At 36.9% G+C, this 13,203-nt stretch overlaps 1 protein-coding gene across 1 annotated transcript; it reads left to right on the top strand.

The window, feature by feature from the left end:
• Positions 1 to 2,635: 2,635 nt before the first annotated feature.
• LOC140156078 (TLC domain-containing protein 3A-like) lies at positions 2,636 to 12,952 on the top strand. The gene is made up of 5 exons (XM_072179195.1): positions 2,636 to 2,923; positions 8,838 to 8,924; positions 9,754 to 9,958; positions 10,674 to 10,769; positions 11,234 to 12,952. The coding sequence occupies exons 1-5, from the start codon at positions 2,766 to 2,768 to the stop codon at positions 11,567 to 11,569; spliced, it is 882 nt and encodes a 293-aa protein (XP_072035296.1). The 5' UTR covers positions 2,636 to 2,765; the 3' UTR covers positions 11,570 to 12,952.
• Positions 12,953 to 13,203: the final 251 nt, after the last annotated feature.

The raw sequence follows: 13,203 nt of genomic DNA, 5'->3' as shown, positions 1-13,203 counted from the left end.
CAACGTAACAACGACAGATAACACCAAAAATATGAAGAAATTATTTCCAAACCGTGTTAAGTCAACAATCATTATGTTGCTCATTTTCAAGAATGCTGGTTTACAAATAGCAGGCCATTGTCTCATTTCGTGAACAAAGGTCCACGTACCATTGTTTCCTTTCGTTTCCTTTATAATCGGTTACCCAACTGAAGCTATAATACCAGCTGTATTGCGATATCGCACATGTAAAACAGACAAATGTGCACAACCAGAGAAGATCCGATTTAATCAGTTGAGCTGTTTCAATGAGTGTTATCTTGGTTTAATAGCTTTTAATGGGGTTTAAGTCCTGCAAAGGTCGAGATGAATTCTACTGTAGACATGACTGCATCATGATTCACCGTGACATTTTCAGCCATAAACCCGCTTAGGGAAGATTAAACCGAGATATGCAGTACTAAACCATTATAGTAATCGATTGTCCAATGCAAATTTCTTACCACGTGATAATATTAATCCAATGAGCGATCGAATTGTCCGCTACGGTCGACTAATCCAATCGATAATGACTATTGACATGTGCGGGCGGAGCTCAGTCCACTGCCTGAGTTTTGGGGTATTTTTCACTGGTTTGCTATCATTTACTCATCAAGGCGGTCCCCGGGCCCCGTTATTATATGCTAATATAAAGATTGACATGTATAGGCCTATAAATTTGTACCTATTACGGCAGGCGGCGAGTGGCATGATAGAGCCGGCAACTTGTGATATCGCCCGGGCGTATGGCATTTTCCATATACTCGGTTAGTTTTGTGGGGTTCATTATCGAACCCCAACGGTTTTAGCTTGTATTTATATTATTTATTAACATAGGCCTATTTGTTTGTGATATTTCAAGCGTTTTAAAATTTCAAAATAATCCCATTCAATTACACGGTTGACGATGAAAATTTACTGACGGCGACCACCACCTGTATTACGGTTTCGTGGCACCCCTCTTACAAATGCGACCAAGCCAGGGCGGACGGTGAAGCAAAATGTGCATTGGATTAACACGGGAGTTTGGATAAGATGTCGGATTTCCTTTCTCATACAAATGTATGGTCCCCCGTTATTAAAGCTTGTACCGGGTTAAAAATTCAGATATTTTGAAAAGAAGAAGTAATTGAAACAGAGAGCAAGTACTAAAATCATAGCTTTTATACTTTTTGATATATGACGCTAACTAGTTCATCTCCTATATCTACAACACAGCGCTACCAGTACGGGTCAATTGCCTATTGTGAGTGCCCCTGTGTTGTGTGCATACATGTAGTTAACAAATTATAACTGCATGATGAAAATAATCACACGATTCGAGTCTATTATAGGCCTACAACTGGATTATTTTGGCAAGACCGAATCTGCAAGACAGATTACGCGCACAATTGAGGCAATATAGTGCGGCTTCAGTCGTGCAACATTTTTATGATAAAGACAAACTTTAAGTGTATCTACTATAAACACGACCATTTCTGAAAAGTAATGAGCTGAGATATTTGGGTTGAAAAGGCAGTTTTTGTGATTTTTTACCCTTTCTAAAATTAAAAATGTCAATGTTAATGATTGGCTGGAGTACCATATGGCTATTTACCTCGAAATGTATTTGACTTCCACATTTAGAAGGAGTAAGCAATGACTGCTTCTGAAACGGTCATCATGGGATCTTTTCCTACTTAAAAAACCAAAAAACTGCTCAAAAATGTCATAAAAAGAGGATGCTACGGTACATTGTAGGATCAAGAAAAATAATACTCCTTTAAATTGCTAAACAGTACACAAGGCATCAATTAATCCTAAACATCATGCTGATTAGATTTTATACATGTTTAAATACGTGGTGCAAGATAGTGTTATTATTATTGTTATTATTATTATTATTATATTTATCAATTAGGCTATTCTTTATTCTATTACTTAGTATTCATAATTATAATGTTGCATCATTAATTCATTATTGTCGTTATTGTTTATTATTATTGTAAATAACACGAAAAAGGGGATAATTGCCTATCGAATTAACCATAGGCCTATCCCTGATTTAATTTGGGCATTTCGTGATCCACAGCATCATCCCCCCACATTTCTAAAAAAAAAGTTCAGATTTTTATACCACTGGAAACCTCTGGCTACATAATGTTTATGTAAAAAAAATTCTTGCAGATTAATTTGTTTAGCAAAAATATCGTGACATTTTAATTTCGTTCTGGTAGGCCTATACCAGAACGAAATTACAGCACATTATCTATGGGGGCAGTGCAATACACAACTCGCAAACGCAAAATCGGAATCAACTGAAATTTTGGGAATAAGCTTTTTTCGTGGGTAGGCCTATCTATTAAAAAATGTCATAAAAAGAGGATGGATCACGAAATACGGTACCGGTAGGGCCTACGGTACTTTAACATTGATGGGCAATAGAATACGCAGTTACCCCTGCGCCCTCTAGCCGCTTATCATAAACAATATTGCAATAAAATATGAACGCCTAATTTCAGTTCAAATGGCTGTGTGAACTGTGAACTCGTTAAAGAACTCAAGCACACCATTTATTACTCACCAAAAAGTAACGAGTCTGCAAGCTGAACTTTGCCCTTTGACCTGTCATCGCGACGAAACAGGAAGCCTTTTAATTTGCTTGAAATCTACGTGTGATGTCCGTGTATTTTGTGTGAAATCCAGCCCTAGTTTTAGTTTTTGTTATATCATGAAGTTTTAGGTTGTAACAACGGTAATGATCTACGATGTCGGTTTTATTAGAGCTCGTGTGTTTTATCCCCGGCTGTGTATTTTTCCCAGGGAGCTTCGTTTGTTTACGCAAATATTTTCGTTGTCGATTGCAAGCTCGGCAGAAGTTCCAAAATGATGATATTGAAGGATTGGCTACAGCTGTAGCTATGCGGTATGTCTTATGTAATAGTAAACAATAGACTAGCATGTGAGCTGTGGACCTACATGACCATTCGTTTTCTTTAAAGGCGGATGGCTCGATATAATTCATGTAAAATTAGGAAGATCTTGAATTTGACTTTAAAAAAGCATGTTTTAAAGCTGACCTTCTTCTTCTTCTTCTTCTTCCTTCCTTCCATATTGCTTAAAGGGGCATTTCGTGATCCACATCCTTATCCCCCCACTTTTCTCAAAAAAAGTTGAGATTTTTATATCACTGGAAACCTCTGGCTACATAATCGGGATGATAATGTTTATGTTCAAAATATTTCTTGCAAATTAATTCGCTTTTGCAAAGATATCGTGAAATTTGAATTTCGTTCTGGTGCACCAGAACGAAATTACAACGCATTGTCTATGGAGCAGTGTAATACACATAATCATGCATAACTCGCATAAACGCAAAATCGGAATCAACTGGAATTTTGGGAATAGGCTTTTTTCGTGGATATGTACTGAAAAATGTCATAAAAAGAGGATGCTAGGATCACGAAATACTCCTTTAATACCTCTTGTAGGTATGCTAGGTGAATTCAAATTTGCCATCAAACTGCATCATTATATATATCAAATTAAAGCCCTTGAGTAAACAAAGCCAAAACTGAAAACCATTTTTTCATAGCACTTTCCGTAGCAAAGTTACATCTTGTCAAAGATTGACTTTCATCAAAAAGTTTCAGCTAGCAAAATTCCCCAAAACGGCATTTCGGGTGTGTTTCTAGATCTTAGTCTCATTATGATAGCAGCTTTTTTTAATGGAACTGCTATCCAAATCCCTCTAAAATTCCATGTGCGAGTGACTTATTTACCATAAAAATCATATATTTGGGTCAAGTGAAGTATAGAAAACATATTTATGTATCGCTTTCCTTCTTCGCCAGTTGTTTTAAATTTCTATGTAAATATGCATTGACATTGTCGGCGAATTTGACTGACTAGCAAATGTGTTAACTAAGGTTTGCCTGGGTTAATACCTACCTCTTGGTCGAGAACTCTAGAGTCTAGGCTAGGCAAGCAGGCACACCAATTTGCTCACTGATAATTAGCCCGAGGTACTCACACCTCCGTCACTACGATTTCCACTGTCCTTCTCTGTACGAAGGTTTGAGATGTCTACCTTAAAAAACCTTTCCAGGGTACACATAAAATACCACTTTTTCTCATACATGTAATACCACTCATGCACTTCCTACCATTCCTCACGTGAAGATGACTTAAACAAAACATATTTGGTGTATGTTCGTAAATTTTGAGCACATTTGAGGATGTAAAAGACCAGACTTGTGACTGTTATTAGTGTTATCGTCGCCGTGTTTTGAATTCTTCCTATAAATAGATGCCGTCAGTGTGACGTCATCACCGCGACATGAGTTCAGGGTGCAGTGCCCCGTTTCTACGTATGTACGGCATTCATGGCCCTATGCCTATGGTGAGGAAGGAACAACTACTATTGAACTAGGGCCATGATGTTTCAGGCTAACTGATTTAATAAATAGCTTCACAATCGAGGGGCGGGGATATTATTCTGCAAAGTCCTTCAGTGTTATCCGACTGCTCTTCCTGATTATCACATAAAGAACTAGGTCACATGCTGCTACGCAGCGGGTTGATCAGCAAATGAGATGCCAATTTACTCGAGAATTACTCGAGAACTCTAGCCAAGCCTTCGAATTTGCACACGATACATTTAACTGGACATAGTTACACATTCGATGATGGTTGCTATCGCTTTTCGGTCGGACAGTGTTGCAATTTTTTGCACAGGGGGTTCTTCTATTAATGTTAAAATTTGGATGAAAGTTATTTCGATGGTCAAGTCAACTGTATCTTTTGAGCAAGATTTGCCTACTTCAAACAGTCTAAAATTTTGCTGAAGTGTTATTTTATAGCTAAAATAGTAGTTTCTCGATCATGAGAGAATGAATGTAGGGGAGATTGGGGTTAGTTGGAACACTGGGTAAGTTGAAACATTGTATTTTTTTCTGACACAAAAAATTAATTTGGTAAAATACTGGCACCTAGTAATAGGTATTAGTAAGGGTCATTCACCAAATTAGCAACAGCACTGCTGCCCCACCAGTGTTGGCTTGGGAAAGGAATATCTGTTTTTTGACTTACTGACTAATTTTATACCCCTCAGAAAAGATGCGTTATCTCCATGTTGTTTGAAGATTCAGGGATTATTTTTTGAGTATCATAAGCACTAGTAGTAAGTCCCAGAATAATGTTAAATGAAAGTTTTATTGTATTTCTTCTTTTGTGTAATGAACTTTGAAATGTAAAAATAGGCATCGGGGTTAGTTGAAACTTTTGAGGTGGGGTTAGTTGAAACATGAAAATCGTATAGAAAAATATGGTTAAAATTTGACTTTTAAAAATTTGTAACATGTTTACCATTTCTTCAATATTGCTTTAATATGGTTAAAAAGCAATAATACAAGCAAAAAGTGCACACAGAAAGTACATTTTATAATATTTTAGGCTTCTCATATTTTGGTCCATGGTGACACTCGTCACCTTGTGTCCAAAGTATTGAACCGCACTCCCACATAATATATTTATTTATTTTTTCACACTGATTGTATGTTAAAGGGTGCCTTCAAGGGAAGTATAACCCTAACAACACAATAATAATTATTTTGAAATTTTTACAAGCCGTGTTTCAACTAACTTCACCCTATGTTTCAACTTACCCCAGGGGTGGGGTTAGTTGAAACACTTTTTTTCAAATTTTCAAATTGGATTATATGAATAATCATAAACAGGTCCAATAAAGTTTAAGGCTGTATTTGTAGCATGTATGTATATGTTTATACTGATATGGCTAGTGTTTCTTGAAAGTAATCGGTTTGCGTTAAAAAGACAATTTTGTGAAAAATGTTTCAACTAACCCCAATCTCCCCTACTGCGTGCACTGCGTAATGTCGCAAGTTTAGTGGAATGACACCATTGACACGATAGTGCGATTGATTGTGCACGCACATGAAATGCAGCGCTACCCAAAGCGTGTGTGGTAGGCATTGTACATGTGTACGTGCCTATTGAGCTCTCATGATCGAGAAACTATTATTTTATCTATAGCAACATTTTTGATGTGGTCGCCTTTCGTGATCGGGTGTGTTTCCTTCTGAACTTCCATTGCTTTACACGGTGCCATGCTTCAGCGAATCCGACTAGATTTTGAATGCAATGGCTTCTAGCCTAGAATGTGAAGCTACAGGTGAGCAAATTCTTGGCTAGACTTCTCGAGCAACTCGAGAACTCTCGATTCGAATTTGCACATGATAGTTACGCATTCAAGGCTAGAGAACGCTCATGCATTGCTATCGTTTTTCATTTTTTGCAACGGCCTGTTATTTATTCTGTTAATGTTGAAATTTGGATGAAAGTTATTTCAATGAGTCAACCAGGTATGAGTAAAATTTGCCTATTTTGAACAGTCTTAAAATTTTGTTGAAGTGTGATTTTACTTTAGTAGCATTTTTGATGTGATTTCCAGTCGTGATCGGCTGTGTTTACTTCTGAACCTCCATTGTAAATTAAGGGTTCATTCAAATATTTTCATGATTAAACGGTTGTTTATGCCCGAGGGGCCACTTCCCCGTGCATACATACCAGAACATTTTGTGATTCTTATTTCATCAAAATAAGAACAAAAAATGATGAGTGACATTATTAAAAAACATGATTTTCCTGGCATTTTCCCTACCCAGCGATCTCACATCCGGGACATGCCCGGCTCTCGACCAATCACGCGCGCTGTTATATAGCGTGTATGTATGAACACGGTGTCATGCCTCAGCGAATCCGACTAGATTTTGAATGCAAAGGTCTCTAGCTTCGAATGTGAAGCTATCAGTGAGCAATTCGGATTCGTGGCTAGACTTCTCGAGCAAATGCCGATGTGATGATGACAGGATTCAATTAGCCAATCAGCAAGTGATTATAAAGTGATTATAAACTGTGCCTAATCGGAAGATCGCTGAAGAACCTTGACGAAAACTATAGAGACCATTGCATTTGAAATCTAGTCGGATTTGCTGAAGCATGATGCAGAGTAACAATGGAAGTTCAGAAGTATAGCTGATAATGACAGGTGATTGCATCAAAAATGTTGCTAAAATTGCACATTTCAACAAAGTTTTAGACTCTTCAAAATAGGCAACCTTTATTCAAAAGATTCAGTTGACTCATCGAAAATTTTTCATCCAAATTTCATCATTAAAGAATAATTTACTTTACATCCGTTGCAAAAAATGTCAATGCTGATTGACCGAAAAACGATTCATAGCAATGAACTGTAGTCAAATGTGGAGGCTGATCGTTTAATCACGGACAGACATTTTCAAAATTGATAGGAAAACAGCCTGGTAAAAAGCAACTGCTGACATTTACTTCATTGTTTTACGTTTTATGATGAAGAGTATCATTAGCCCTATTGAAAATATAAAAAAATTGGCAGGAATAGAACGAAAGAAATGTTTACGTCATGGACGGACGAGATAGAAATAGGTTCCCCTACTTTTCAGTACCGTACTCTTTTGACATTTCTATCTAAACTAATCAATACTTACCGGTACCAATACTTTCCAGGATAATAGTAGCCAAGATACATCGCTTGATTACCTGATAAACAGATATTGGAAACAAGCTTCATCTTTTGCAGGAGAATGTGATAAATTTTGTCACGGACGGACACTTTTGGGTGTCATGGACGGACACAAATGCTAACCAGAGGATCAACTTTTAAAATTGTCATTTATTTACCCCTTAGTTGAAGCAGCTCTAATAACTGCACATTGCCATGGACAAATTATCTTGCAACTCCAAACTTTTTCTGAGTTATGACAACAAATATCCATTTTTGTCAAGGACGGACAGAATTTTTGTCACGGACGGACATTTCATTACAAATTTTAGTACCATACAATGTCCTATATTTGACAGCTTGGCCCCCATCTTGGTACATATAGGTATGTGATCATTCCTTTACCAGAGCTGGCATAATCGAAAGTCAGAAATAAGACAGTAAAATTTTAGAAATTCATTACCTGCAGTATATTTTTTTAGGAATTAGATCGGATTAGATTTAGAAGGGAGTCAGGGGTTCATATTTGTGTGGGAGTGACCCTATTCTGATCATCAAGGAACTGGCCTTTGAGTTTCCGCATGATTGTTGGAATACTAGGGAACATGGGCCCGGAACATGGGCCAGCCAGTGCTCCAAAGGGTGCCTGCTCAAAGATATATGCTGGGGGTGCATGCACCAGCCAGTGCTTTTTAAAGGGTATAATCCTTTCAAACACAATTACATATGCCCCAAACATTCGCAGCATGCAATTCCAATAAAATTACCAGTGATCAAATGCTGGTAGTATTTGCTTTTCACAATCCCTACCAGTGTGCAAGCGTCGGTCACTCTGCTGATCAGCTTCAGAAGAAAACGCTTTACGTCATTGCTAGTATGATTAAGATTTTACACCTAAATGAGAAAAATAGTAGCTTTCTTCTGATGCTAAAAGTTTGACCACTTCAGAAAAACCGGGGTCCTGGGGATGAGGCTATACCTGTTAGTATTAGCGATGATTAAGATTTTACACCTAAATGAGAAAAATAGTAGCTTTCTTCTGATGCTAAAAGTTTGACCACTTCAGAAAAACCGGGGTCCTGGGGATGAGGCTATACCTGTTAGTATTAGCGATTGGGTCATCATGGACCTTTAACTTGGGCCCAGGCATGCCGGGCAAGTTAGTATCGATGTAGGCAAGTCACATTCGGTATGTTGTTAATGCCAGCAAACTTTTAAGCAATGTTCCTTAACTCTTAATCATTAACAGTTTTTTCTTCCATTACATGCATGTATACAGGTTGACCTCTGTGTGGAATGCACTATTCATGATAATGACTGGCTTAATTACCATCACAACAATTGGTGAAGATATAACAAATGACAAGTAAGTACCGTATGTTTCATAACTGTTGACTCACCTGCAAGGTGGAGACTATGCAATCACTTCTTATTTATGTACAACGTATAGAAATGCTCTCAGGTGAACAGTTCAAATCCCATTACAAGCAAACTTAGGGAATAGTTGTAGCATGGGGTTCTTCCTGTTACATGGTGTTGTATATCACCTAATTTGAAGGTCATAAATTGAGGTAATGGGCAGTCATGGGAGATCATGTTAATTCGCCAGCAAAGTAGTTACATAACTCCTTGGTAACTGGATTACACACCTTTTGGAATTGGTATTACATGCCATAGACTTTGTGTTGCGATTATTTTGATCGTGGTGCAGAACTCAAAAGCGTGATCCAGTTGACATAGGGATAATCAGATTACACGTAACACTTCGTTGGTGAATTGTGCCTTGACTGGTTGACACTAGACTGCGGAACTCAGTCCTCAATGATAGTCAGTCATTTATCTTTTGGTCGTTATATGACTATCATTTGAGGGACTGAGTTGTTATAATATATCTTCCGAGGTGCAATTTCAGACAATAGCTGGGGATTAGTGGGGCAGAGGTTATCTATTGAATCCTTTCATGACCACTGAAGCATAGTCAAGTCTGCCAAGGACACTCGGCACAAATTGAAAGACCATCACAAAAGAATGCATGCATGTCAGGTCATCGACACCAATTTGGTGTTTGTTATGACACAAATTTGGTGTCTGTGATGCACCTCGAAATATGTACCTTAAAGTCTGTATCTAGGTTGACACATGCCTAGGTATAACATCTTGCATCACTAAATTTCTTTATATGTTGTTGTCTACAGATCACCAGTGCTGGTCCCATACTGCTATATGGGTGTACCCTACATGTTTTATGATGTCTATGCAATGTTTATAACATATCAATTTGAGAAGCCTCACATAAGAAAGCAATCGCTCTTCCGGCAGATTCTCTCTTACTATTTGGAAAGCCCCATGATCACTACACATCACCTTATGGTGGGGATTCTTTTGTACCCACTTGTTTTAGTAAGTATCATATTTACTGTCTGTCAGTGTCATTACCGTAAAGATTCAATCGCCTAATGGCGCACTTGGTCTGTTTTGCCTTGAGGTAAATTTCATGTCCAATTAGAGAGTTCCCTCCTAAATTCCAACAAGAATTAAGGTTCTGTGCCTTTTTTGCTGTGAGTGGGAATTTTAAGGGAGGACATTTTTAGGTTGTGCCTAAAATTCTACTTATATCAGGGGAGCCCATAGCTCCATTAAAAAGGCGAACCTTTATGCCATGGTATACAATCAATCGTTATATTAAGTATACCTGGACCAGGAGCTCCTGGTCCCAAGATGGCTCATGGTCCTATAGCTTGTAGTGTAAATATTGGACACACCAGTAGCCAAAACTTGGCAATCATAGGGTAAAAAAAACCTGACCCCTGCTTAATAATAAGCCTTGTATACATTGTAAGTGGGACACCACTTTTTCCCCACACAGGCTTTGTCATTTATAAATAATCAAAACGGATTGAAACACATTCTAACTTATATGTTTAAAAACAATCAAACTGGATTGAATTGCGTTTTTTTTCAAACTTATTTGTAGTTTAACTTTTTATCACTGTTAGTTACACAGTATTTTACAGATTGACACATTTAACTAGATATGAATCTTAAACATTTTTTATTCATTTTGAATACTTCTCACAACATAACTACATTACATTTTGTTCCCGATTCATTACAGTACTTTTTAGATGGCAAAGGTGACTTCATCCTAGGTATTTACTTCCTGACTGAGTGTAGTACACCATTTTTGAGCTTCAGATACATAATGAAAAAGGTAAGTTACACAATATCACCAAGCCATGAATTGAGCATTAAAAGACCCTCAAATAATATGGAAATATTATCATTGGTCCCACTCCCAGAAAAGGGACAATATTTTTCAGCAGACATTGACCCTCTCTGAAATTGAAACAAGATGTAAATATCCAATTTATTGTGCTGCTGCTCATTTATGACCAACTGACCAGCCACAGCAAAAGATTATTTATCACATGTACACCCATTGCGTATATTGATGCAGTTATGAATGTTTAATTAAAACTCCTTTTCAGAATGCAGCCAACTATGTTTGGGTGGGCAATTGACATCAAACTTGGATCAATAATTAATCATGTTAATTCAATCCAGTAGATATATCTTGCACATTGGTTATAAATGATCTCAATGGTCTCATTGTATGAAAAAAGAAGAACCTGGTTTTCTTACTGATGCCAATATATATTATTTGTTTCCTTACAGTTAAAACTCAACATGCCTACCTTATTCTTAGTCAACGACATCTGCATCTTAGTAATCTTCTTTTGCTGCCGTATCCTTATGATCCCATTTTCATACTGGATGTACGGAAGGAACGTAAATGTTGCATTTCTTGATGTTCCATTCGTCATACCGAGGATGTGTAATATTCTGAATTTCATTATATTTATCATGCAACTAGTGTGGTTTTGGATGATCGTGAAGGCTGCTGCAAGGGTCATATCAAAATTTGGCAAGCCATCACCATCACAAGAATCCAATGGAAAGCTACGTGTGGAGGAGGTGAATTCAAATCATATGCATAATAAAGCTGACTAATCGTCTGTAGGAGGCGAAAGAAAGGTAGCTTCATATAGCATCACATATGATTGGGTCACTTACATTTTACGTATACAATTTGTCAATAACTATTACATTTAGGATACACGTTTTATAACAACATTTGTAATTAATTACAATGTATTTGTAATTGAAGTATTGTATAAAAAATAATTATGTAACTGAGTCTGTATTTGTTCCATAAATCGCCCAGGGCGCTTAACAAACTCATTTTGGGTGGGCGCTTATTTTTGGCATTGTTTAGGGCAACAATATGTTATAACGGCCCAAAATATTCATCCATCATCATCTGCGTGTCATATATATGTTTTGGACCATGATTCAGATACATGTATGTATGGGCAGTTAATAAACTAATATCACAGTTTGCTTGTTGTAAAGTCACTAGGTGGGCGCTTATACATGTAGGGGCATGGGCGGTTAATGGAACGAATATGGTGATGACAGTGTAATTGTATTTGAAAGTATAGTACAATTTGTAAATTGTAAATGATGCCAACGGTATTACAGTATTTCTACGGTTGCATAATGTCCATTACCAAATCCCATGCTTTTCCAGACAATTTCAATAAAATTGATAACCAAATATATATATATATATATAGATGAGTTGACTTCTGGCATCATTGTCTGGCAGTATCTGCAAGCATCATCACAATTTCCATTGTTTGTTGCCTGGCAATATACATGGGCATCATAATTTGTTCAGGGCCTGTGCTTTTAAAACTACCGCAACATCGTAAGAAGGCTATTGAACAGTGTGGTGGTTGTATGCAGTTCGCTCAAGCATATCGATATACCAGGCCCTTGCCTTGTTGGACCTACATGTAATTACGGTAAACAAATTGTAGTATATTTCTTGGATTGCTGTTTTTCCCAAGTGAAATAATTTCATGGTTTAACTTGAAAAATAATGTACATTTTGCAACCATGACTTAAAGCTGCCTTCGGTTTCACACCACAGGTTTGGAATTTCAAATGTTGTGTTCCCAATCAAAGTTTTGAGTTTCAAAGCATGTGTTTAAACAGCAAAATTATGGAGCTATTCAGAGATATAATAATATGCAGTTACTTTTGTTATTATTGTTTTATCAATGTATTGTTATTTTTTACCTTAAAGTTTCCAAATCTGTGGTGAGAAGTGTTTTATTTATTAACCAAGTTTTGCCTTAATATCTTTCATACCACCTTTGTTATTCACTTTAGTTGTTGTAGTACATTCTATATATTGTAATATGTTTTATAGACATCTTTTCACTCAACTGTGTATATTAGGAGTTTTCTAATTAGTATTACCGTATGAATGTGGCGACAGGAAAAAAACCCTGTTCTACGGTCGTGACCTTCCCAGATTTTCCTTTTTATTTGCTGTATGCATGTCATGTCAGTCATTTTTTAGCCAAAAGTAGATGAGTTTTTTGGCCAAAAGTGGATTGAGTTTTGACAGAAATGGTTGCATGCATGTTAAATCAGCAAAAAATAGATTTATTTTGACTGAGAAAATGTGTGCAAAGCGAGGGAAAAATTGCCAAAAAATGGGTAATTTTTTTTACAGATTTTGGTGATTTTTAGAATCAATTGCTAAAAACCAAAACAAAAACCAAAATGCTCAA

This window comes from Amphiura filiformis, chromosome 6 (assembly GCF_039555335.1).
Source record: "Amphiura filiformis chromosome 6, Afil_fr2py, whole genome shotgun sequence".
In the NCBI taxonomy this organism is placed as follows: domain Eukaryota; kingdom Metazoa; phylum Echinodermata; class Ophiuroidea; order Amphilepidida; family Amphiuridae; genus Amphiura; species Amphiura filiformis.
The sequence above is the reverse complement of the archived record's forward strand: the minus strand, read 5'-3'. Positions and strand labels throughout refer to the sequence as shown.